Source organism: Leopardus geoffroyi, chromosome C1 (assembly GCF_018350155.1).
Source record: "Leopardus geoffroyi isolate Oge1 chromosome C1, O.geoffroyi_Oge1_pat1.0, whole genome shotgun sequence".
Taxonomy (NCBI): Eukaryota; Metazoa; Chordata; class Mammalia; order Carnivora; family Felidae; genus Leopardus; species Leopardus geoffroyi.
The window spans coordinates 134,726,187-134,753,364 of NC_059328.1; the positions used below are offsets into that span (position 1 = coordinate 134,726,187).

The following is a 27,178-nucleotide window of genomic DNA, read 5'->3' on the forward strand; positions in this document are numbered from 1 at the left end:
GTTAAACAGTCTGTGTTCAACTCCCTATACTCCCTAGAGTCCCTAGAATGTGACTCCCTGTTTTTGTTTTTGTTTTTGTTTTTTTCCCAGAATATGTTCTCAACTCCTTCTATCACCTCACCACACTTGGATTGATTGTTTTCCAGGCTTTACCTGGAATCAGCCCGTGATTCTCTTTTGCTGAACTTCTGAATTGTATTCACTGCCTTCTGAATCCATACCTTCTCTTTCTTGCTTTAATTCCTTCTATTACTATGTAACAGCCTCCAGTAACTCATTTAGAAAACATGAGACCTTGATTGTCTAAAAATATCTTCAGTATGCCCGCACTTGATCAATAGTGTAGTTGGGCATAAAATTCCATTGCTTCTAGAATACAGAGTTGTAGTTTCCATTCTTACTCCTGTTACTTTGAATATTTTTTCTTTCAGAATCATTGGTTTTTTGTCTTTATTTTGAGATTCTGTAATCAAGATAATGTATATGGTTGGCAGAATTTAAAAACATTTACTCTGCTTAGCACTCAAAGAATTAAGATTCTCTTCAGCTCTGAATTTTTTTCTCTCTATTACTATGTTGATAAGTCAGTCCCTGCCATCAGTTTTCTCTGGTTCTTCTTCTAGGATCCTTATGATGTGAGCATTTAGATCACCGGGATTTATTTCTCCCATATTCTGAAAGAATTCTCAATTTTATCCCTTTGTCCTTATTGATTTAACTTTAGCAATTATATTTTCAATTTGTTAGAGTCTTTCTTATTCTCCGTTCTTTTTCTTTTCTTTTCTTTTTTTTTTTTTTGAATATCCCACCTTTACTCTCGTACCTAATAATGAGGATGGCCTGTGGCAGTTAGCACTCAATAAATATTAATTAATTGAATAAGTGAGAAAACAGAAAATAGAGGATACTTTTCTAACTTATCCAAGGATATAAATTAAAATGTGTTGTTGTCATTTGGACTTTTTAAAAAACTTTTATTTTAAAATGTTGTCTCATGTTCTTTAAATTATCAGTTTTACATGGATATATTTCACTCATTCTACTTCTATCACATTAGTGACTTAGCTCAAATGTCTGGTGGGCAAAGGATGTTCATTCTTATTACTAAATGAGGCTCCATAGACTAGCTAAAATTCTATGTACATGGTTAGAGCTTGTTAATGATAACAGTTTTGCTATAGGGTAATGTGTAGGGACTGTCACATTTGTGTCAAACATGAAATATTTCCAAAAGTTCCAGAATGACTTATATACTCTTGATAAACTTAATCAATCAAGATTTTTTATTATGATAGAAAAATTTCCACTCCATTTTACAATTCAGAAAATTGAGTTTATTCGAAAGTACAGCAGCTTTAGGTTTGTAGCTGGATTCTGCTTTTTGCCAGCTAGATAACTTAATATTTGGTTACTGACTCTTTCACCTATGAAATTTACATCATAAAATTTAAATGAAATATGGAAGAACTTCACACCGTGCCCAGCTTATCTTAATTACTTAGCAACTTTCTTCCTTCCATCTTTCTGTCCTTTTCATCTTTCTTTTCTTCCCTTTTGGCCCTCTTCTTTTTCTTTATTACTTAGGTTGATGGAGCAAATTATGGTAAAGATGGCCTTGGGAAACCATTTTCTCAGGTATTCCTTTAAAATTTGGGAAATCAATCCTGGCAATTGACAAGGAAAGGCAGTAGTAACTTGCTTACTTCAAGGGAAGAGTGTAGATAATTTATGGTTGGCTCATATTTATCTTTTTTGTAATTTTCATCATGATACTCTTTATACATAAATGGCCATGAGCTCATTTTCTTTTCTAGCTACACCAACTTATACAGTGTCATCTAATTGCTGGAACATTTAAGTAATTACCCACACAGGCACAACTAATTGTTTAAGGTTTCTGTCACATGAGAAAATAATGTCTTTGAAATTATAGTACTTTAATAAAATATGTCAATTATATTGAGAAGTAAAGAAAGATTTGCCATTCACATTTCAGATTCAAGCTATAAGCGCTAAAATTTCAACAGTAATCTTTATGAATAGCAAAATCATTGAGTTAAAAGGAAACTATTTTAAAAATAATTTGTTAGAACTGATGTATGACAGAGTAACCTACCTGTCACATTGTTAATTTAAGCAAAACATTTATGAGCAACACCACAGTATACCTTTGGGTAGAGACATGCTCCAATTCTGCCACTTTATCAGTGTTAGTCTGAGAGTAATTGTATTTGAATTTATATACCAGGGCACAGGTCTATCATTTTGGGCCTGAAATACTCTCACAACTTCCACAATATGCACTAATGTGCTTAAAAATATCTTGTAAATCTTCTTTTCTTTAAACTTCTTTATGGTTCATAATTGAACTATGATCCTTACGTGTGAGCTATGTCATGATTTAATATTAACCAAAATTAATAGCCAACCTTAAGCTTCTTTATCTTGGCCTACAAGCTTCCTGGTTCCTTTGCATTTATAGTTCCCAGGCAGTTTCTGTTATTTAAAGGCTCTTGGGAGCAAATGTGTTGGTAATAGAGTAGCACATAGCTAGCTTTTGTTCAATAATAAAACGCAGGTCACCATGAGAGATGGCAAATGTTGAGAAAAAAGTGCACCTGGGTAACAGGTTAAGCCCATGTCTTTTAAAAGCCTGTTATTCAGAGAGGAAATGATCCCAGTCTTAGGAGATATTAAAAGCAGAATAACTTGGGAGCAACAAGAGAAAAATGAGGTCCAGAAATGGGAGTGAATTAGGTAAGGGGAAAAAGAATGAGCCAGAATAATAAGTTGGTTAGTCTGTGGTTCAAGAACTTCCTTTCTCATGGAGAGAGACCTTTTACACAGGCAATAGAGTATAATATTTGAGATGATGACTTATATATACCTGATTTTTAATATCCACAAAATGGTTTTACCAAAAATGTCCTGGTATAACCTACTATATGTTATGTATTTGTATATAATAATAATTATAATAATTCTCTTTTTCCCTTTCTTTAAATTACATTTATTTCCCTTTGAGTCAAGCCTTCAAAATCTTTCCCATTTTTTAACTAAAAGAAAATGCCAGATAGTATCAGGCTTCGGCCCTAAAACGGACTGGATGTCTAATAATAGCCATGCTAAGTGCTGGGAATATAAGATGAATTTGACCCATTTGATTCAAAACCAGCATTTTGTTTTTAGCCAATGGTCTCTAAACCCATATTAATTCTTGCCATGGCAGTAGATGCTGGTTTTATTTATTCTAGCGACTATCGATCCTTAAAAGATGGCCCAGAGTTTTGGCATACCCTATGGGTTCAGTCTAATCCTGGGGCCAGGATGAAATATTGTCTTTAAGCCTTCCATTTTGAAGACTGACGAGTTTCCATAAAATAAGAAGAAATAGAGCATGAGCACCAATAATGGTACAGTAACAAATACACACAGGTTTTCTTTCATGAGGTGGATCTATACCATGCTTTACACATACTCTGTGTTCTAACTCAAATGTGTGTGTGTGTGTGTGTGTGTGTGTGTGTGTGTGTGTGTAGATTGTAAAAAAAAGATACAAAATCTCCCCTTCTGCCCCTGACATTGCACCAGCCAAAATTTCTATGCTCTTGGAAGCATAGCCTCAACTAGTTGCACACGGCCAAAGTCAAGCTGATGTGATATTTCCTGCTTGTGCCAGGAGGCTGCTGCCCTCTGGAGAGGTGGTGCATGACCATTCGGTCCTCTGATCACATCCTAAATCTTCCCTCCATGAAACCACCTAAAGAGAAGAAAAAGATGCGGGGCATCTGTGTTCATAAGAATTCCCCTTTCTTAAAGGTTAGCATTTATTATTGATACCCTGCTGTTCTCCAGCAGGTGTTCTCATACCACAAAGTTCCCTCATGACTCCTAAACCCAGCTTCCCAGGCAGGGGAAGATTCTTCAGCTTAGTTCTTGTTAGCTTTACAGGGCCTCCATAGACCCTACAAACTGTATCCAAAGCCAATGCTGGCTAGTCACTTTCCCCTTTGTAGTTTTTATAATTCTCCTGCTCACACAAAGTACTAGCTGGTGATTTCATTTTGTGGTGAGGTTGATAATTGAGGGAGAAGAAAACAGAATTTCTTTCTGACCTAAAGACTGATAATTTGAACAAACGTGTGAATAAATGCTTCCCAGGCAGGGAGATGAATTGAATTTTCCATGGTGCTTGAGAAAGGAGGTCCCACTCTTCACTCATGGTACAATGGGGATTTGAGTCCACATTATGTGTGCACTGAATGTGTCTCTAAGGATAGAATCTATCAGAGCTCTCACAACCAGTATCTCCTTATCGGGGTCCACATTCAGCAGATGTGTGGACTGTTACAAGCACAGGAAATATTCATATCAACAACTCACTTTGACATATCCTAAGATTAAGATAGTGCCCTTTTATTTCCTTTAGTATCACTGACAGTTGGGCCTGCAAATCTTTCCTCTCAAATTCATGTCTATTATAAATCAACAATATTCTACAAATTCCCAAGAGAAAGAAAAAAATGTATCATGTTATTGGGGGGATGGTAAATTTTGTTCAATATAGAACTTTCACTCTTGACTTGTTACCCTACCTGATTAGCAACATTAAAATGTAACCATCCTCTGTAAAATTCAGTCATCAGAAAAATAACCCAGTGTTGCAAAAGTGCTATTCCAGCATTTTCTATTTTTCGTTATGGGAAGGAGACAAGAGACCATATCAGAATTTGGATAATTGTAATTGGTGGTCTGTCAGTGTTAGTCAAATTGCAATATGGAGAGGTATGTCTCCCAACTTTTCTTTGAAATTGACTGTATTGCTGTAAGTGTGTTTTATCAAAGCATTTTCTGGGGCAACAGATCTGAAAACATAAACTTTATGTAGCATTGTTCCTCCTTAGATATTTCCCTTTAATATGTCCTTTCTTTTTGAAGATAAAATAAAAGTACATAAAAGAGTTCTGGGAATAGGCAGCTATATGTCATAAACACCCTTCACTCCCCCTCGCCCAAGGCCCCCAGCCCCAGAAATTTGGAAATGATTTGATCGAAGTGATGACTGCCTTGATCTTGTTTGAATACTCCTTCTTCATTGTCTTCTTCTCTCTATGGGAGGCAACAATCCTGTCATGGAGTCACTCGTGGGAGAGAAAGAGGTATTTCAAGCAACCATATTTTCCAAACACAAAATTGAGACACATGGCCTGACAATGACATAATATTTGAAGTAGGGACTGTGTGCAAAGATCCAGAACATATGGTTGAAAGGGTTTTCTTATAAAAAGCAACTATTAAGACACTCTCTAGATTCTTATTCACAAAAGCCACATTCTTCAGCCCTCTTTATTCTCATTTAGAAATATTACCCACAAATCAGAAGACCGACCCGTTTTCCTTCAAACATGTTGCTTTGCCAGTACGAGGAACTCCCTGTTGACTGGAAAGTTAAATGCACAGCCATCAAGGAAGCAATGCAAACCAGACTGCCAAACATATTATGAATATGTTGCTTTTCTTTAAAATGCTGGTTGGTTTTTCATACTGGAGTATTGACTAACTGTCTGTGTTTGATGTATGGTTTACCAGCCTGATGTCGACTTATGGTTAGAGCTTAACTTGTTAGTTCTGCTTTTGCAGCCAATTCAGAATAACTACAGATGCCTCGAGATATGAAAATTGACTGCTCAAATGGACTCAGTGTGGGAGTTTCATTGGTTTTAAATTGATAACAGCTGAAAGAGTGAATGATTATAGTGTACATGGGCATAGGACACAGCTCTTTCATAGGAGCTCTTGTGAACACACTCCCTTAGTGTGGGAATTTTTTCTTTCTTTTTATATCACAGTTATTTCTGAGCAACCTTGGGTTAAATTTTAAAATTGCACAGGCATATGCAGAAGCCTTCCGAAGAAATAATTCCTGAGAAACAGATAAATTTTGATGACGTGGGTTTCTATTCTGGAGGGAACATTTAAAGTTAAGTAGCATTCCATAAGGTGGTAATTGTGTCTATTTCCCAGGCATCTGAGTTAAATAAGCTGTAGAGGAAGCATAAACTGTCATAATAGAAGGGTTGGAGTGTTGTGTACATCTCATTCTTCAACTCACACAAACTGAAGCTCCAAAGTGCCTTATCACAGATAAGTCAAACAAAGCCTCTTCTTTGCTTTCTTATTCTCCTGGGAGCAGTTATTATTGTTTTCATTATTCAAAAAGATGATCTGAACACTTTCTTCTCACACAGGAGAAAAAAAAAAAAAGAAAAAGAACACAAAAGAGAAATGAGGGAACTTTTCTCCCCTCCTCCAATCAGCAACACTTACATAAAAAGGTTTTATGAAAATGCACTTTCACGATTTAATAGTAGCTTAGGGGAAAAGCCCAGTAAAGAAGAGAATTCAGAGAAACTTAAAGAAGTTTGTAAGAAAGAAATATCTGTTTATACATGCTTTCTTCAACTCATATTTTTCCAAGAGTTCAGTGTCCTTACTACTTAACACTAGGACCTAACTCCATTTCATTTTCAATTGTTTTGAGCATTTTACCTTTGATATCCCATTAAAAATGTTAGAACCATTTCATATAGCTAACTGATAGAAAACATCAATCTATAATAATAAGATTAAGTTGGGGCTTGTTGAAGATACATAAAACCACATATTATGTACCTATTTCACATATTTATTTTTAAAAGGAAAAAAAAAACCTGAAACATTGTGCCCAGTTAGCCTATCCCAAACATGTGACAAATACCTAATTGCTAATGAATTGACATAAATAGTGACATAAAGTGTCACATAAAGTGACAAAATTGCTAATAACAATTTGTGGAATAAGAATTTTATTTCGCAATAACACTGACGATGCGTACATTCAGCCGTGCAAGACAATCAAAATACAAAAGATGTCCTGATAGATAGTAAAATAAAATGCAAAGGATGCCCTCATAGATAGTAAAACAAAATAAATCACACACACACACACACACACACACACACACACACACACACACACACACATATATATATATATGGGGAATTTTTATAAGAAAGTGTGTTATATGTTTATTGCTCAAATTTTGCCCCAGATTATAAGCTGTGTACTTAATCTAAATTACTAAATCTTAAAATTACCCAATTTGGTGCCTTTCTGAGTTACATATGGCCATTGAATCATGCTTCGTGTTGTGACGGAGAACTTGTGTGGCTAGCCATCTAAGAGGCTGCTACAAAGACTGACATTTTCATAATCCAGTTCTGTTAGAAATGTAAGAGCAAAAGAGAGAAATTTCCATGCTCTTTCAACACTTGTTGAGCTCCAATTTTTTAATGATTTTCTTATCTACCCATATTAGACAGGAGGGAGATTTTAGAGGAGATGTCATCCAAGTTAAACACATGTGAGGGTCATTAACTTGAATATATCACTCCTAACTTGTCCCTTTGAACTTGGAACTCAGACTCATAGGAGGAAAGGCAAAGATGGAGGCGGAAAAGGGCTGGCCTCAGTTAACCTCGCAGTGAAGGAATCTATCATGCGACGAGAGGCTGAGAACTAAGAAAGCAGATGGGCTGAAAATGATATCTTGAGAATATCTTTATATCTTGAGATTCCAAAAATCTAGATTTCAGAAAGGCTGTCCCTCCCCCGGACTTTATCATCATTTGTACTGCCTCATACATTTCATTTCCTGAACAGTAAAATACTGTGTTTACCTCTTTTGTGATTTCACATTTCAAATTCAGAGAGGCCTTGAGCATGTGACAATTTCAATCTTAAAAAAATTAATTAGCATAGGAGAACATTCAATATTATGTAAAGAATTTGACAGGACCTCACTTAATGTTTTTAGAAGCAATTAATATGTCAAAAAAGGAAGTGAGAGCCTGTTTTGGCTATAAATATGTTTACATAATTACCGGTTGGAGAAGTCAAACATTTTAGGGAGAAAAAAAGCAAGGTTAGGCCCTCTTTTCATCAAAACCAGAATTCCCGATGATGTCAGATATCTCAAATCCCCTATCATAAGTTTCCTTTATTCATGTACACACTTGCGTGCATGACCTTTAACCAGAAAGATCACATATTTATAGTATGAATGAATCATCTTGAAGAAAAGGAATATTGATTAGAAATACACTATTAATCACACACAAGGAGAGGCAATCACATCTGTGTCTGAAGTTATGTTCAACTCAAGAGGCCTCAGGAATATGGAGAAGGTATTTCAGTAATGGCTATGCAGTAGAGGAATATAAGTATTCCAAATGTGACAGTTCAGCGCCACATAGTAGGCACTACGTTAGTAGACATGCCTGTCTCATACTATAGCATGGAGGATGGAATAGGAAGCAGAAGCCCCGGCCAGGGATCTGTGGCTTCAGAAAGGACTGATGAGTAGGAGGTGGATAGTAGGGAAAACAGGGACCACAATCCTTGTCCAGTACCAAAAGTGGGGGCATAAATATCCTATCCAAAGAAAGTTGGGGATATGGGACACTCATTGTATCTGAGGAATTTTGGAGATGGTGTTAAGTACTTTCGAGGAAAGTTTTAGTGGGAAGCACTTCCCTGTGATAACCCAAAGCCATATGTTCCTACAATTAGTTAGTATAGTATGAACACTACCAAAAGCCCAAAGGAAACTTTTGTCTCCCAGATGCAATTCTCTCAGTCAAGAGTCTGAGAGGCTGGCACGGATACGTGTATTGAGCGTCACTCTCACGTACTGAGCTGGATCATAGACACTCATCTGAGATCTGCTAGAAGGAGTCTGTGCTAATCGATTTGGCATACCATCTGGAGACTGGAAGTGGTCGAAGCAACCTCTGCTAGAGAAGGTTCCCAGCCTGTTGCCCCCATTATCACCAGCCTAGAATCCTAGACTCCAGGAATATCTAATAAGAAATGCAGCTCATTCTTGGGAAAAAGAGATACTTGAGCACAAAACTGTACTTAGTTTTATATATGTCTAAATATATAAAGAATGCTTGAAATAATGAAGTATATGAAAGAGCATTTTCTTCATTGGGTGTGGATACATATGGTGTGAAGTGATAAGGTGGTGGTGACAAGCTCTTCGCCACTATTTGAAAGAGCTATATGTATTCTGTTTTACTCAGGGAAACAATGTATTGCAGTCATTAAACCATAAAGATCACTGAATTTTGAAGTAGATTTGAAGTCTAGTCTTGGCTCTGCTATTACTTGCTTTGAGGGTTTGGACAAGGTAATGAAATTTTCTGTCCGAATACTCTCCGGATAATATCTCCTATGACTATCGATACTACACAAAGAGCAATTAGCATAGAGTATTGCTACTCTACTCCTAATTCTACTCTTTCTATGGTATGGCATATTGTGAGCACTTCTTCTCCTGATTGTAGAGCAGGTATTCTGAAAATTGCGAAACAGACAAATTAGGGTGAGAATTTTGTGGCATTACATTAATAAAGCCAACTTTTTGAGCATTCTCTGTGCCTCACATTGTGCTTGTAGCTTGACATGCACTATCCAGTAACAAGGATGAAGAACAACTATGCTGATTTTTTAAAAAATTTTTTAATGTTTATTTTTGAGAGAGAGAGAAAGAGAGAGAGAGAGAGAGAACGTGAGCAGCTGAGGGGCAGAGAGAGGAGAGACACAGAATCTGAAGCAGGCTCCAGGCTCTGAACTGTCAGCACAGAGCCTGACGTGGGGCTCAAACCCACAAACTGTGAGATCATGACCTGAACGAAGTTGTACGCTTAACCAACTGAGCCACCCAGGTGAACCTATGCTGATATTTCTTCATGCTTTGATTATTATTTATATCACCTACTCATATATTCTTTAAATCACAATGTCCTAAGAGGATACAAAGATATGTAAAGAAGAGTTTCCCAAGAAATGAGTAAGGGAGATAAAGGCACAACAAATATGGCATAGTATATAAAGTGTCGAATGCTTTAGGGACAGTCAGGTCATGGATTTGGGGAAATTACAAATGGGAAAAGCATGAGAAAGATTAATGTTTCCTTTATTCTGTGGTCTTTAAACTGAGTCTTAGAGTATTTGGACATGTGGAGCGCTGGGTGAGACATTCAAGTGCACAATTGTAGGAAAGCATTGGAATGGTGGCTTGTATGAAATGCAGCGGGTTGGATGAGAAGCATCTGTGGCAGGTATTTTGTGCATTGCCAGAGTAAGGAGTCTGTATTTTATAGGAAACTTTATTATTTACTTAGTAGCCATTATTCATTTTTATTTATTTGGCATACGTTTATTGAGGAGCTATCATGTGGAAAACAATGGGCTGATACTGGGCCCAGAAAGATGTGTAAGATGCGATTCCTTCCTTCAAAGTTAAACACTCTAGAAGCACCTGGATGGCTCAGTCAGTTAAGCGACCGACTCTTGATTTTGGCTCACATCATGATCTCGAGATTTGTGAGATCGAGCCCTGTGTCAAGTGCAGAGCCTGCTTGGGATTCTCTCTCTCCCTCTCTCCCTGCCCCTCTCCCACTCATGCTCTCTCTCTCAAAATAAATAAACATTTAAAAAAAAACACCAAAGTTAGACACTCTAGCACTGCTAATAAAGAAATATTCTACATCAAAAAAAGTATTTCCATACGCTGCAAATTTGTCCCCACTTTAGAAGATCAATGAATGGATATATTATGGCATTAATGGTTTTCATCTAATTTTACTTAATTCCTATATAACCACATTGGGTCATGCCCCAGCAGCCTGCGGATATGAATGAAATAACACAGATATTAAAGCACAAATATCATAATTCGTGACTCCCACCTGTATAACCATAGCAACTTGGGCTTTATCTCTCTCCAAGGTCTCCTTGGCTATTTCTGGAAGCACCTAGAGTATATTGCATTTGATACCCCATTACCTTACAAACTATCCAAGGAAGGCACCTCACCACAGCCATGCAGCCAGTATCTTCTGAGAGATGGCAGCTTCACTGCTTCAGTATCGTCCAAGAGCTGGCAAATCTACAAAACCTTCTACATGTCAAACAGTAGTCCTAACCTTCTGGTTCCCATGCATTTTTAGATTCACTCTGTCTCCAGAGCAAATGAGGAGACTGCTCTTCTCAGCCACCTGTGTGTTTTCCCTGATGTTTAGGACCTGAAGCAACAGCTCTTAGGCTAAAATCTTACAAAGTGAGAAAATGGCTTCTTTCCATTCTGTGTGAGGTCCTTTCCTCAATAGAAGTCACATCTACTCCCCAGGACTTAGCTGGGATACATGCAAAATTGTGTCATCTCTCAGAACTCCCAATGACCCCCACAAAGTCAAAATTTCTCTTAAGTCACTGTCTTTTGGTACCTACTAATATCGATACTTTAATTTGGTCATCTGGGTTTTGCCAATTCAGTAGGCAGACTGAGATACTCCATTCCACCTTTATGGACACTCCTTCCCTGCAGAGGAAGGTCCAGCTAGCCGGAAAAGTAATATAAATAAAGAGTATGCAACAAACCCAGAAAATGTGCAGTCTACAAAGTTCGTCACAGTGAGATACCTATTTTTTCAAATCTGTGGACAGCTTTAGGACAGGATAAGGTGTTTTAGAAGTGTTATTGCAGGGGCGCCTGGGTGGCGCAGTCGGTTAAGCGTCCGACTTCAGCCAGGTCACGATCTCGCGGTCCGTGAGTTCGAGCCCCGCGTCGGGCTCTGGGCTGATGGCTCAGAGCCTGGAGCCTGTTTCCGATTCTGTGTCTCCCTCTCTCTCTGCCCCTCCCCCGTTCATGCTCTGTCTCTCTCTGTCCCAAAAATAAATAAACGTTGAAAAAAAAAAAATTAAAAAAAAAAAAAAAAAAAGAAGTGTTATTGCATAGTCACTTTCTAAAGTAAGGGCTGAAAAAAAAAACAATAAAGTAAGGGCTAAAAAAGAGAAACACACTGTATTTGACTGGAAGCCCAAAAGAGACAAAATGTTTCGGAAACATGTGCATCATGGCCTACTAATTTAGGCTCATAACCCCTTCTCTCCAATTGCATTCCTGGAAATGTTTTTCAATTTCTTTGCATAGAATAACCAGAGGACCACAGTGTTCAGAGCAGTCCACGGGGAACAGGCAGACTTGCACAGAACTTACACCACACCTCCACGGAGCTAGCCAACATTGCCACAGAACCACATGATTCCCTGGCTCTTAATATGGTTTATTATAAAATCCTTTACCTGCCTCAAAGCACTTTTCATCAAAGCTGCTTTTAAGCTGAGGCTGAGGACCAAAGAATGCCTTTAACAGAATCCTGAAATAGCTTTTAACCCGAGGCTGAGAAGAGAAAGTGCTTTTAACCTAAAGTGCTTTCCTCTTAGGTACTTGAGCGTGTACCTAGCACTCAGCATTAGTAGCTGTGAGAACACCCTTAAGACCCAAATGAAAGAGACTCCATTATAGATATTCAAACCTGTTATATTAATATATTACAAGTAATATTTGAAATCATTAAGCAGTTTTACTCCCACTAAATTTGAATCTTTTCTTATTGAACTATGCATTCATGCAAATAAATTGAAGTCTTACCACCTGGGATTCTAACAAATCTACGCTGATATTAGGAAAAGTACAGTGTTCTTCCTACATTTGACTTTAATTCACAGTGAGTCAAAATTGCCACACCTTCTCTACCATAAAAGAATCTTTCAACTTGTATCAGTCACTGAATGATATTTCCAGCTTCAGTCCATATTTGTTGGGCTGAAAGGTAAATTAAATCCTTTAAAATAAATTCAATCAATTATCTGACTAAATTTTAAGTATCAAATTTTCTCCCCAGACTTGTCACTCAAACAGAAATAAATGTACTGATTTCAGAATACACATGATCCCTGACTTACAATGGTTCAACTTAAGGGGGGTCTGGATGGCTCAGTCGGTTGAGCATCCGACTTTAGCTCAGGTCATGATCTCGCGGTCCGTGAGTTCGAGCCCCACATGAGGCTCTGTGCTGGCAGCTCAGAGCCTGGAGCCTGTTTCGGATTCTGTCTCCCTCTCTCTCTGCCTCTCGCCCTCTCATGCTGTCTCTCTCTTTCTCTCTGTCAAAAATAAATAAACATTAAAAAAAAATTTAAAAACCCACAATGGTTCAACTTAAGATTTTCAACTTTCTGACGGTGCAGAAGTGTTATACATTCAGTAGAGCTTGTGCTTCAAATTTTGAATTGTGATTTTTTTCCCCCCTTGGGCTAGTGATAATGGGCTACAAGATCCTCATGATACTGGGCAGTGGCAGAGAGCCACAGCTCACAGGGAGCCACGGGATTGTGAAGGCCAAGAGCACATACACTTACAACCATTCTGCACCCGTACAACATTCTGTTTTTTCACTTTCATTACCATATATGATCAAACACATGAGACGTTCAACACTTTATTATATAATAGGCTTGGTGTTGAGTGATTTTGCCCAACTCGAAGCTAATGTAAGCGTTCTGAGCATGGTTAAGGTAGGCTGAGCTAAGCAATGATGCTCAGTAGGTTAGAAGTGTAAATGCATTTTCATTTTATGATATTTTCAGCTTATAATGGGTTTATCATGATATAGTCCCATGGTAAGTTGAGGAAGATATGAATAAAGTCCCTACTAGATGAAGTAAGTAGACAATCTAATTGATAAAAGTTTTAAGTTCAGAATAATTACAATAAGTTATGTGATTGAGCAATTGAATTTCATGGACAGTTTCCTATTTTAAGAATATAAACTGTGCATAAATATGGGAAAAGGTGGCAAAACTTGATGTCTTTGAATTTTACCCCCTTCTTCTTTTGCTAGTCCCCTCTGTAATTCCAATGAAATGAAGATAGGCAAATGAAAATCAGAAAATACCATCAATTCAAAATGTAAATAATCAGTCATTGCTATACAAAATTTAGTCATGTTAATCTTCCAAATTGCACTAAAGCAGACCAAACCGAAATATATTTCCCTTCAACTCAACTGATCATGGCACAGTTTTTAGATGGAAAACATATTCTTTTGCATACATTGTTTTTTCTTATTCATTCATTCTTTCATTTATGTACTCATTTGGCAACCAGAAGAGAATGTAATAGAATGCAATAGAAATACAAAGGGAAGAAATTATATTTATCTTGTTCTGTGTATATAGTTTCCTTCACCTTGAATATTTTTTTCCAGCTTCCTTTACCTAGTAAACATATTCATTTTTACTCTTCCAGCTCAAAGTTACCAACTCCATGAAGCCATTCCTGTCTTCCTCATTCTGAATTAATCCTTTCCTCTCTTTATCCTCAAACTGTAATTTCATTATTTGATTATTTTAGTGTCTTTCAGCTGGACTGTGAGTTACAGCTGGTTGACTAACAACCATCTTACTCAATTTTACTTCCAGGGTAGTTGTGGCCTGGAAAAAAAAGTAGAAATGAGGGGCACCTGGGTGGCGCAGTCGGTTAAGCGTCCGACTTCAGCCAGGTCACGATCTCGCGGTCCGTGAGTTCGAGCCCTGCGTCAGGCTATGGGGCTGATGGCTCAGAGCCTGGAGCCTGTTTCCGATTCTGTGTCTCCCTCTCTCTCTGCCCCTCCCCCGTTCATGCTTTGTCTCTCTCTGTCCCAAAAATAAATAAACGTTGAAAAAAAAATTAAAAAAAAAGTAGAAATGAAAGAAACAGGACAAAAAACCTTTCAGTGACTTTACAATTACTGTTTGTTTACAATTTCACGCTCCTTCTGGTGGAACTCTTCTGTCCATGGGTGCTTCTTTGATAAGCCTGCTCCTCTCACCAGCCTCTCACAGCATTGGGCTATCCTATGTTAGGTTCTTAGACTTCTCTTCTTTCTGCATTCTTCTTCTCAGACTACAGGGTGTTATTCAAATATCCAGGGCTGGAATATTCCAGTCCTGTGGCTTTAAGATCTCTCTATAAGTTTTCTAAACTTAAACTTCAGCTTGATGCTCCAGACTCTCAAGATTCTATCCTTGCATGTTCAAACGTCTATTTGTCATGTCCTGGGATGTCTGGTTAACATCTCACATTTATCTAGAACAACCCTTGATTCCTTGGTTCTGGCATGTTGTCCATCTCAGAAAGTACCACTACCATTTGCCAGCTGGAGTCACCCTCACTTCTAGTCTCCTGCTTTGATCAGCAAATCTCAACTTAAAATATGTTCTAAAGTCAACTGCATTTAGTCACTCCCATTGTTACCAGCCTTCTCTAAGCACCATTGTCTCTCCCTGGAATATATCACCAACCCCCTAAGTAGCCTCTGCTTCTTTTCTTGACCCTTTTTAATATAGTATCCACACAGCAAATGAAGGATCATTTAAAAACATAAGTCACTTCATGTCACCCCTAGGCTCAATAATTGCCAACTACTTAGAATAAAACCATACTTAAAATATCTGATGACCTTCCTGTGACCTACTGGGTTCTACCTGCTTTGGCCCCCAGGCTACCTTTTCAGTTTCATCTGCAACCATACTTCCTGTTTGTAACCTCACTCTAGGCACATAGGCTTTCATGCTGCTCCCCTACTGCACCCTGCTTACTCCATAGCCTTATACACTTGCTGCTCTTCTGAAGGCTCTCCTCACGTACTGGCATGTTCACACCTTCACTTCTTTTGACCTTTGCTCAATGCCACTGCCTCAGAAATGTCATTGCTGACAGTGCCTCCTTGTAGCTCTCTATCTCCCTGCCTTACTTTATTTTCTCATAGCACCTATCACCATTCAATACTATCATACATGTATTATATATTAATGTATTTATATATACATTAATAATATATATTCATGTGCTTAGAGTAGACAAATATTGAAAACTCACTGCTCATTGTTCCATTTGAGTTAATAAACTCCTTGTTGAAGATACAAAGTTCTTCCTGGCTGGTGAACTCACCAAAATGCCCATTGCATTACTTGGACCAAAACTGAGTTGAGACTTATTTCCGTGAGAGTTTAGGAGCTCATAAGAAGAGGCAAAAGGCTACTTCTTAGAAGCATTGTTTGGGGCTGAATATGAAGTCATGCAAGATGGAGACTACTGGAAGGCTGCAAGTGGAAGAAAGAGAAAAAAAAATAGAAGCAGCTGGAGAAGAGCTCCACCATTCTATTTGGATGACAGTGGGCCTGTCCGTGAACTTCACCTTTGAGCTGCTTTTGTCAAAGGATGCTATTCCTGCATCCAACTGTCCAACTTTGACTGGAGGCTGCAGACAAGCCTACCCTTGTTTGGGGATATCTTCTCTATAGTCTGGGCAAATCTCTTGAGGCCAGTCTTTTAGAGTAGACATTGTCATTATTATGTTAGCTTAATGAGCTGCACAAGGATGAATAAACATGTGGGGGAAAACTATACACAAAAGTGTATATATTTAGAATTTCTATTTATTTAGAATTCCAAACTACTTAAAAGTTAAAAAAGTATGCTTTTTTTCCCTGTATTTGTCTCTTATGAGAAAAAAAATCACAAGTAAACAAGGCAATGAGAGAAATTTACTTCCCTTCCAGAGAAGTAAATTTACTTCCCTTCCATAAGAGAGATTCAACAGAGAATCTGCCTAATTTTTGTTATCTGTATATCAAAAAACAGGAGCTTATATTTTTAATTAAAGCCCCGAGGCATTGGAAAATAACACAGTACCTTCTAAAGCATTTAATATAGATCAAATTTGGTAGTTTTTTAGCATTAAACATATTTTTCAACATCTTAGTTCAAAGAGATAAACCATCTGTAAATTATAGTACTTACTCAAATCACCCATTTCTCCAAAAATTATCAGTAAAGTTGTGGTAGAGTTATATGATGGGGCTCATATGGCAAGTATTTTAAAGGAGAAGAAGGAAAAGTAATAAGGTTGAAAGTGGAGAAAATATAAAAAGATAAAAGCAGAAACAGGATTCTTTGATAAGTAATCTGAAAGTTTTGGTCTAGAAACCTACTCTCAAAAAGAAAACCAAATGTTACTTGTAGTTTAAAATCAAAGGATGAATTCAGTTAAATTGCTGAAACTACCCATGTTGAGAATATTACTTTTGCCCTTCAGTATCCACTGCCCCTCCAGTATAGCAGCCTAGCAGCCAATTGGGAAATGAGGTTCCCATGTGTGTAGCATTCATGGGGTGGGGTGAGGAATATTCCAAGTGCATCCTACCTACTATGGAAGCCACTAGGACTATGTTTTTTTTCTTATCCTAACCCCATTTTTTAACATAATATCAACAAATTGGGTATCCTCTCTAAGAACTTCCCACCTTGAGCAATTGATAAATATAGGTCATTATGACCATGTTGGGGGAGGGGGGAGGATTGCTGTATTTTCTGTTTCTTATTTCATGAATCTCCTGTGGACCTTGGGTTTGAAACCTCTCCAAGACTCATTCTCCAACCTCCAGTAATTTCTTTGAGTAATTAATAAGTTACTTTGAGTTCCTAGTAAATTTTTTTAGTTTCCTCCCACTCTCATTCCTCAATATCATTTGAATAAATTCTTTGCTTAAGAGAGCCTCGGTGGGTTTTTTAAACTGCAGCCAAAACCCTTAACAAATATACCTCACAACCAAAATAGTTGTCTGATTTGAGGGAGGGGGGGGTCTAAGCCGTTCAGTCTGTTACTGTTTTCTGTTCCCCTCTATGTTCTTCATGTATGTGTAGTTTTAGGTGCTTTGTTTTTCCTTTTTAAAATTTACTAGACTAGCTGCAACAGCCCTGTGTCCTGAAAGCAGAATAATCATTTTGAAAAGCATGTGGAGACTGTCTCCCTGGGTAAATGATGATAACACCGTCACATTATTTGAACATTTAACTGCCTCTATTGAGTAGTTTTCCTCATAGTTTTGATTCATTTGGAATCTAACTGACAGAGATCCCATTACTGGGTGTTCTTTCCATAATTTGTCAAAAAATATATAGCAGAGATGAGGCAGAATGAAGCTAATTTGTAATCTGGAAGACTTAACCTGGTTATGCTGACGAACTAACTGAATCGGTCAAAAGTTTGAGAGCTTAAAGATTGAAAACCACCATTCCCTAGTTAAACTCTAATTCATTATGTAAACAACATGATTTATAAGTGCAGTCATGTGGAAGGTCTATTTGTTTTTCTCACCAAAAGATGCTTTCAAGGAAAAATTGCTGAAAATGGATTTTCTCCAACCAATGTGTTGCCTGCCACCCCAGGTATAAGTGCTGAAGCAGTAGAAGGAAGGCATAATGATCACACCAGCCAAGGCCATAGGCATTTGTGGAGCATTACAAAAATATTGGCATCCCTTAGCAAGAGGTGTTTCCTAAATACAAAAAGTTGTTAAGAGAGGAAGAAAGGATTGCTAGTGAGCCCACAGATGGGAATGTAGGTAGGGAGTCGGGACCTCGGGGTTCTGTACTGTACCCTTTTTGGGAATACCATAAAGAAGGGGGAAACAGAAAGAAGCCTTAATGTTATGCCAGGACAACAGGCATGGAAGTTTAGGAGACAAAGCTAGTTCATTAATGTTTACCAAGAAAACAGAATACTCTCTCTCTCCCTTCTCCTTTCCTTTTACCCTTTTAAGATGTGGTTCAAACACATTCCTGTAATTCAATGGTCCTCCTTGGTGTATCAATCTCTGGACTGTATCAAATTTACAGATGGGTGGAGAGCCTACAACAGCCCTTAAATTTGGCATTGACATTTTAGCTAAATCTCTATGATTTATTTTCTTTAGGTAACACTTTTTACTTTGCAATGTCATTTTATGTGCATCATCATCTCCTCTAAGTTATATGATCTATCATTTCATGTTGAAGGCTAATGTTGCGGTCAAGATTCTTTTTACTCTAATTGGTAGAAACTTGTCCAAACTGCAAAAGTAAGAATGGAATTTATTGAACTACTTAATTGAAAAGTCCAAGGGATAGCTTCAGGCATGATTGGATCTAGGAGCACAAATGCTATCAAATCTTTATTTTCTCCCTTATTCAGCTTCTTTCCACTCTGTTGATTTAATTCTCTAGTATGTCTTCCCAGAAGGTGGCAACACAACTTCTGGAAGCTCAGACTCATGTCCCAGTAGTTTATCAACTCCTGTAGAAAGAAGGCTTCTTTCTCCCAGTAGCAATAGAAAAAGCCTTAGGATCTGCTCCACCAGGTCCATTTGGGCCATGTGTTCATGTCTGAACCAATTGCTATGGTCAGGGAGATGAAATGCATGTTCATCCCTGGAGCTAGAGGTGGTGGAGTCAGCACCACTTAAGCCAAATGGTAACTAATATGAGAAAGGGATCATACCCAAAGGAAAACCAGAGTGATCTTACCAGAGAATAAGAGAATAGTTCCGGCACCTATAAAACCAATAGACATCCATGATACTGTTCCTAACCAGTGCCATCTCTAACAGTGGATCTCATTGATCTATTTAGCCGAGACTGACCCTTTGTATTGTGAGTGTAAGCCCTCTCCTGAAACCTTCTGGCCAATGCTATGTTCATGTTCTAGTTAAGTTTATTTGGTTTCAGTAAGCAGAAGTTTACTCAAAAGTATTCAAATAAAATGGGAGTTATTGTCAAAACCAAGGTTACATCATGGCACCCCATGGAAAGGATATATGATCTCTGGAGTTGGGCAACAGAAAGTGAGAAACTAAGGTGTGTCTGCTTCATTTGCCTCTCTCTGTGAATTAGTTCCTGGACCCACTAACCCATTGCACATGTCCATCTCCCCAAATAGCTGCCCCTGGCACCCCGTGTCTAAATCTAGGCAGTCTTACTATTCAAATCCCTGGAACTCGCTACCTCAGTCTGTAGTATTCCACTTCTAATTCCACTCCTTCTTTTGAAGGAGAATCTCACTGGCATGGCTTGGGTTCTATGACAACCTTTCATTTAAGCACCTTTACCATAGATGCTAAGTTCTTCTATTCCAAAGACATATCTTCTTGGATGAGTATAGCCAGTTGAAAGAGAGGCTAGAGTTAAGAAGACAATTTTTGGCTTTTCTGGTAACTAGTAAAAGCAAACATCTCCCTTCTGTCTAATTCAATTCATCATATCTAGGCTCTTTTCTCACCAGGACACTATCAGCAATCAGGAGGGACAGTTTTTCAGTCAGAGGTTGCCTGCACTTGCTGGGACCACCCAGCAAGTGGCGGTGATGCACCTCCCCCACCTCCCACTTTCGAACAATCCAAAGTAGCCAGTAGCGCACCTCATCCCCTCCAGCACACCATGGCAATCAAAACACCCTGGAGTTGAAATTTTCTCTTATCCACCCTAGCTCAAAATCCTTCCCAGGTCCCATCTTTCCTAATAATTAATGAATTGCCAGCACTACGCTGACAGCAGAAGTCCATTTGCTGTTTTCACTTCCTCGCCTTCTCTTCAAACCTTGTCTGCAACCATCTGCTTTTCAACTCCCTTCTTCTACTAAAGCCATTTCTCTCATGGTCACCAGTAGCCTCTGAATTGCCAAAATCCAATGAGAACTTTTCACTTTTGTCTCCCATCATTATTCTTCTGCATCTGAAATGCTTATCCCAACTCCTGAATACCAGTCTCTCTATTCTTGTCCAAACCCTCGGGGTTCTGCATGTCAGTCTCCTTTAATCAAGCAAGAAACTTGGAAATCCTCTCTCTCTCTCTGGTGAGTTGGCTCACCTTCTGCATCCAGTTAACAAATCCTACAAAAATCACCCCTTGGCTTCATTTTCTTTGGTCAGTTCTTACCTTTCGTCTTTCCTTAGAGCCTGATGTGTTGTTACTATGGACATAAGACACAATATTTGGGGGCCTCTGTTTCCTCTTCCATAAAATAAGGTTAATAGTATCTACCACCAAAGGGTTGACGACTAGTGTAAAGATTTAATAAGGTTAGAATATATAAAGTGCTTTGAACCATGCCTGGCTTAGTGTAAGTGTACGACAAAACCTCACTGTTATTATTACTACACATCCTTGCAATGGCACCAATCACATGATATTGAAAATGTTTGTGAGCACTGTCCACCACCACCACCCCAGACTGTAGGAGATTGTGCTTCAGGCATCACTGCACAGTGATGGAGCTGGAGCACAGTGCCTGGCCTATAGTGGGCATGTGATAAACAGTCACCAAGTGGATGAACCAGATTTTGTATTCTTCACAATATCCAGCAAATGACAGGTGCTCATGAAATAGTCGCTGATTTGAATTTGATAGAATGGAATTGTTCTGGAGAGAATACAGAGTAAACAGTGCCATAACATTAGGTAAAGTATAATGAGTTAATTTAAGGGGAGGGGCGTCTGGGTGGCTCAGTCGGTTAAGCATTAGACTTTGGATCATGTCATGATCTCACAGTCCGTGAGTTCGAGCCCCGCGTCAGGCTCTGTGCTGACAGCTGGGAGCCTGGAGCCTGCTTCAGATTCTGTATGTCTGTCTCTCTGCCCTTCCCCTGTGCTCCCTCTCTCTCAAAAATTAAAAAAAAAAAAATCTTTTTTTAAAAATTAAGGTGAGAGAAATGAGAAATTTCCTTTGAGACTCCTCCTTAAGGTGCAATCTAAACTGATGCATAATTCCACATTCCTAACAAATTCAGAACTTTTCCCCTATTTATTTGCTCCTCCATTTCAATTTCCATGTCCTGTCAATTCTCTTTGCTTTCATTCTCATAGCATAGCTTAAGTTACCAACAACCTGGACTCCTGGTATCATCTTTATCAGTAAGCTATTGCTGCATAACAAAGAAACACAAAATCTCAGTGACAAACAACCAGAAGCATTTATTTTTGATATGTCTGTGGGTCAAGTAGCCTGGGGCAAGCTTGACTGGACAGCTGTACTTTAAGCTGCAGGTCTGACTAGACTTATCTCCCAACTGAGCATTGGCCACAGATCTGTGCCTTATGTATTAATTCTGGAGGCCAGACTGAAAGGGCAACAGCTACCCAGAGAAGCTTTTGTCTTGGCAATAGCAGAAAAACAGACAGGTGAGTGCAAATGTGTAATGCCTCTTAAGGCCTCCATCTGGAACTGACACATAGTCATTTTTACTCACCCTGCATTGTCCAAAGCAAGTCTATAGCCAAGCCCAACATCAGTGAAACAGCACAAGTCAGTATTGTCCACTCTAGTGAGTTTTACCACACAGTCACATGGCAAAAGAGGTGAACGTATAAATCTAATTCAGAGAAGAGAAGAATTGTGAACAATGATTAAATTCACCACACTTCTATCCTCATTCTGGTCTTCATAACACCTTCCTAGGCAACCACATTAGCCTCTTAGCTGATCTCCTTGTGTTCAGTCTTCTTCACAACAAGTGCCTCCATTTGGTCATGAATGTTTTGGCTGTAGGGAATAGAATCCCCAGTTTAAAAATGACTTATATTACGTCACATAATAAGAAGTCTAGAAAAAATGTTCTAGGTTTAGAACATCAACAATGTCATTGAAGTCTCAGGTTTTTTGTAACCTTTTTAAAAATCCTGTTAGCCTTTGTCTACAGCTTGTTGCCTCGTGGTGATAAGATTGCTTCAGTGGCTCCAAGCATCACATGATTGCACAGTGATGTTCAAAGCAGGAATGAAAAAGAAAAAGTGCCTTAATACACCCCTCTCCTTTTATCTGACAAAAAAAAAAATCTCTTGTAGTTTCCCAAGTCATTTCCCCTTATATTTTGCTCTCTAACCACCAAGAGTTGCAAGGAAGGCAGAAGCCAATAGGGAACATTTTCAAGCTCTGTCTTATGAATGGATCTAAAAACAAGAAAGAAGTTGGTGAAAGAATAGTGTATGTATAAGAAATCATTGGTATCTGCACAAGTCAAATAATTTAACCTACCTGACTTAATATTTAAGACTTCACAACACCATATTCATCTTCTTTTAAAGCTTAATACATCAAAATTTCCCTAAGAAAGAGTGAATATTTCCCTCAGCACATCTCATTCTTCCTGTCATTGTTCCCATCACTGATGTGTCTGTATACCTTTCTTCCATCTTCTCTCAATGGCCTTTTATCCCCACTCTTACCTCTTCAAGTAAGTCTTCCTTTTACTTAAGGATTAAGTTCTTCTCTGGTACGTCTTGCATGGGCAATGAGGTTGCCCTGATGTCCCGCCACATGCTCAATAAATATTTGTGAAATAGAGTTGAGTCATAATTTCCATTAGAGGGTTTTGGATTTTTTTTTTATTTTTTTTTTTCCAACGTTTATTTATTTTTGTGACAGAGAGAGACAGAGCATGAACAGGGGAGGGGCAGAGAGAGAGGGAGACACAGAATCGGAAACAGGCTCCAGGCTCTGAGCCATCAGCCCAGAGCCTGACGCGGGGCTCGAACTCACGGACCGCGAGATCGTGACCTGGCCGAAGTCGGACGCTTAACCGACTGCGCCACCCAGGCGCCCCTAGAGGGTTTTGGATTTTGTAGCAATTCTTCTTGACTGTGATCTCTAACCAACTTAAATTATTCCATTGGAAGTTTTGGGTTATTTTTCTTAAATAGTATTTTATGTCATTTTGTCTTATGGTAGTAGCTCACTGTTTTTGAACAAACCTTTGTTATTGACCGAGTATTCAAAGCAAATACCCATGATTATTTCCAACTTGTCTACACTATGTTGATATTTTTGGGCATATCATGTTTCTGTCTCTTGGATGAAAATTGTGCATTTTCATATTGAAATATATTATATTGTCACTTAGACGTAGTTACTTCCCTCCTTGCTGGGTTGTTCTTAATTTAAGCCATCACCTTTTCTAAGTAATGGGTGAAAATCATGCCTTCCATGAAGTCTCACCACATTTCATTTTTTTTCAACGTTTATTTATTTTTGGGACAGAGAGAGACAGAGCAAGAACGGGGGAGGGGCAGAGAGAGAGGGAGACACAGAATCGGAAACAGGCTCCAGGCTCTGAGCCATCAGCCCAGAGCCCGACGCGGGGCTCGAACTCACGGACCGCGAGATCGTGACCTGGCTGAAGTCGGACGCTTAACCGACTGCGCCACCCAGGCGCCCCTCACCACATTTCATTTTGACTACCCCTTTGTAATATTTCACTTACCATTCTGTTATGCTGTGTTTTATTTTTCTCCGCACTTCTACTACAAAGATTTTTTTTAAATGTATCAACGACCTCCACTGCTGACTAAGACAATGTCTTGCAGTCCATCATTTAATAAATGTTTGTTGAACTTCTAGTATATGCCAAATGTTGTCTAGTCACTAGGGACCCAGTAAGAAAGGAAATAGATGTAATCTAGGCATGCCTGGGTGGCTCAGATGGTAAAATGTCCAACTCTTGATTTCATGATTTCACAGTTGTGAGATAGAGCCCTCTTGGGGCTCCATGCTGGGTGAGATTCTCTCTCTCCCTATCCCTTTGCCCCTCCCCCACTTATGCATGTGCCAAAAAAAAAAAAAAAAAGAAAGAAAGAAAGAAAAGAAAATAAATAAATAAATAGGTATAGTCTTTACTTTTCTGGGTTTTGCATTCTAAGTAGGAGAAACAACTAACCCATAAACACATCAATCTAATATGCCAGGTGGAGGTAAGTGCTCTAAGGAAAGTAAAACAGGGAAGTATCATGGCAAGATCCTATTGCAGTGAGGCAGTGAAAAAAAAAGTGGGTAGGAAAGGCTACAAAAAACCCCTAATGCAATGGAGTTTCATGCAGAGGTCATAGTAAGTACAAAGTCCCTAAGGCAGAACTTTGCTTGGCATGGACAAACATCAGCAATGTGGACAGAGTGGCTGCAGGCAAGTGATGAGGGAGAGAGAGGAGAAAGGACACAAATGAAATCAATTAATGGGTGGGAGGGCAGGTCACGTATTGGCTTGGAAGCTGCAGTAGGGAATTGGAGTTCATTTTGAGCAAGGTGGGAAGCCCTTGAACCTACTAAATATTTGTTTCGTTACGAGTAATAATCATCTATACTGTTTAAAAAAAAAAACCTGGAAATGGATGGTGGTGATGATTACACGAGAATGTATGTGTGCTTAATGCCACTGAACTGTACATGTAAAAATGGTTATGGGGGGAATTTTACATTATGTATATTTTACTACAATAAAAAATATCTATGAGCGAATTCTGTGGCCAGAATCTGAGCTGAGCACTGGTGACTATATAAACTCATAGGTGATGTAAACACTCAGAATCTGCTTTGAGAAAATACATCCGTATATTATAAATGTAAATACACGATGCAAGGTAGTATAAATCGTGCTCCAAATGAGAAGACTAGGCTAGGGTTTCAGAGTGTGTTATCAGAAGCATCAGTCTGGAGAGATGCCCTTTGAAACAAAAGGAGCTTACTCAAATAAGTTGGGGAAATAGCGCATCCTCCAGCCCCCTGTGGAGATTCCCAGGGCACGTTGGCATATCACAGGCTGCAAATACACATGAAAGAAACTTGTTTAACTTTGTTTAATCCAACATTGCTAAACCATTTTGATCACAGGCTTCCCCACCCCTCCGCCCCTAAATTGCCTATTAACATCCAGAAGAAATGGTATTCCAAAGAACCTATGTCAAAGGAAACACAAAGCTGAGATAGGAAGAAAAGGATTTGTGGAGAAAGTGTGGTCGGAGTTGATCTAGAAAGGAAAGGGGATACTTAGATTAGAGAAGAGGAAGGGCATTCAAGGCAGGAGAGATGTTAAGAAATTCATTTCAAAGTAAATCTCCTGGAACTTGCGTCTTCAAATATCATTGACCCACAGAATGAATCTTTCAAAATGCTGATAAAATTATAATTTTGGTGATAATTGATAAATTTCTTCTGAAACAGTCAAGACACCAAATCATTAAGATTAATTATTTTGTAGAAGTTTTCTTAATTCCTTGTCATTATTTTATAAACAACAAAGTTATGCCTAGAGAGACTATAACTTACTCTGTCATCCCTGCCTAATCGATGGCAGAGTGTTAGTTTTCTTTCTCTGGGGCCAGTCTTGTTCCATGAAGGAGGGAGTTATGGTCTTTGTATCTCTGCAATAGACCCTTTGGAATTAAAGCAAAAAATTGATTCCTATGCAAGACACAGATTTCAGCATGCAGTGGGTATGGAAACAGAATCAAATTAAAGAACAACGCAATCTTGGATTTTAATGAAGCTCATCTTTGTTTCTTTTGCAGATCAAATTTTTGGCTCTCATCTGCACACAGTGTGTGAACGTGAAAATTCCACAGTTCCACGGTTTGTAAAGCAATGCATTGAAGCTGTCGAAAAAAGAGGTGGGTAACTGAATATGTAGTAATTTCCCCCATTAGCGTACCCTCTAAACAACCAATGCTCAAGTTAACAGCGCCACTTGATTTGTCTGGGAAGCCATGCAATTAAAACTTGACTTTTGTTAATCGGTTAAGAGGATCAAGTTTCTTATTAACTTCAGTTTGTTTTTACAATAGGGACATCAGTAATTCCCACTAATGTTCTCTTTTTTTAATATTTTGTCTGTCTGACATGTTGTTGATTCAATTGCTAACTTCTTGTTTTCCAGCCAGTGATAAAACATTCATAAAATATCAGCACTCACAGTGTTAGAACCCTCCTAACATTCATGCTGGTAGATGTTGTGCCAGAACAATTTTTGGTAAGCCCCCAACATTACCCAAGTGAAGCAAATAGCATTCCTACTTGCAAACAGTGATATCCCATCTTCTGTGTGTTTCTGTTCAATATAGAATATGGCTAACTGGTTTTCCTGGAACAATTAACAGATGCACCTCCAGTGTTAAGATGACCTTTGGTTCCTATATTTCAACATTCTGTTTTTCATCTGAAATTATTTCATCTTACCAAAGGGAACAAAACAAAACCCAATTGACTCATCATTTCTATGCTGGTCTATCTGTGGGGTGTTTTTCCTTCAGACTATGACTTCATTCATTCAAGGTCATTTTCCCTGGAAGATACATACAGTAGATGCAGAATCTCAAAAAAATATATTGTATAAAAATGTGAAGCTTCATCACCATCTGTTACAAGTTTACAACATATTCCCAGGATCTAGGGGGATATATATCATGTAAAAGATAGAGGTGTTTTCAGAAAAAGAAATGGTGAACCTATTCCCATTTTCAGCTCCCAGTCTCTTAAAACAATAGAACCAAGGGGAAAAAATCTTTACCAAGTTATCTACTAGGAAAAAGCCATTTTAATTCTCTCAGTGTTACCTGGCTTTATTATAGAGGCATAATAAAAATGGTCTGCAATTTCCAACTCCTGGAAA

At 38.4% G+C, this 27,178-nt stretch overlaps 1 protein-coding gene across 4 annotated transcripts in view; it reads left to right on the forward strand.

The window, feature by feature from the left end:
- Nucleotides 1-27,178, forward strand: part of ARHGAP15 (Rho GTPase activating protein 15) — a 618,637-nt gene that overhangs the window by 362,524 nt on the left and 228,935 nt on the right. For all 4 annotated transcript variants that reach the window (XM_045479691.1, XM_045479692.1, XM_045479690.1 and 1 more), the window contains one exon: nucleotides 26,082-26,180. In XM_045479691.1, the coding sequence (XP_045335647.1) occupies nucleotides 26,082-26,180 (99 nt within the window). The remainder of the gene's footprint in view (nucleotides 1-26,081; nucleotides 26,181-27,178) is intronic.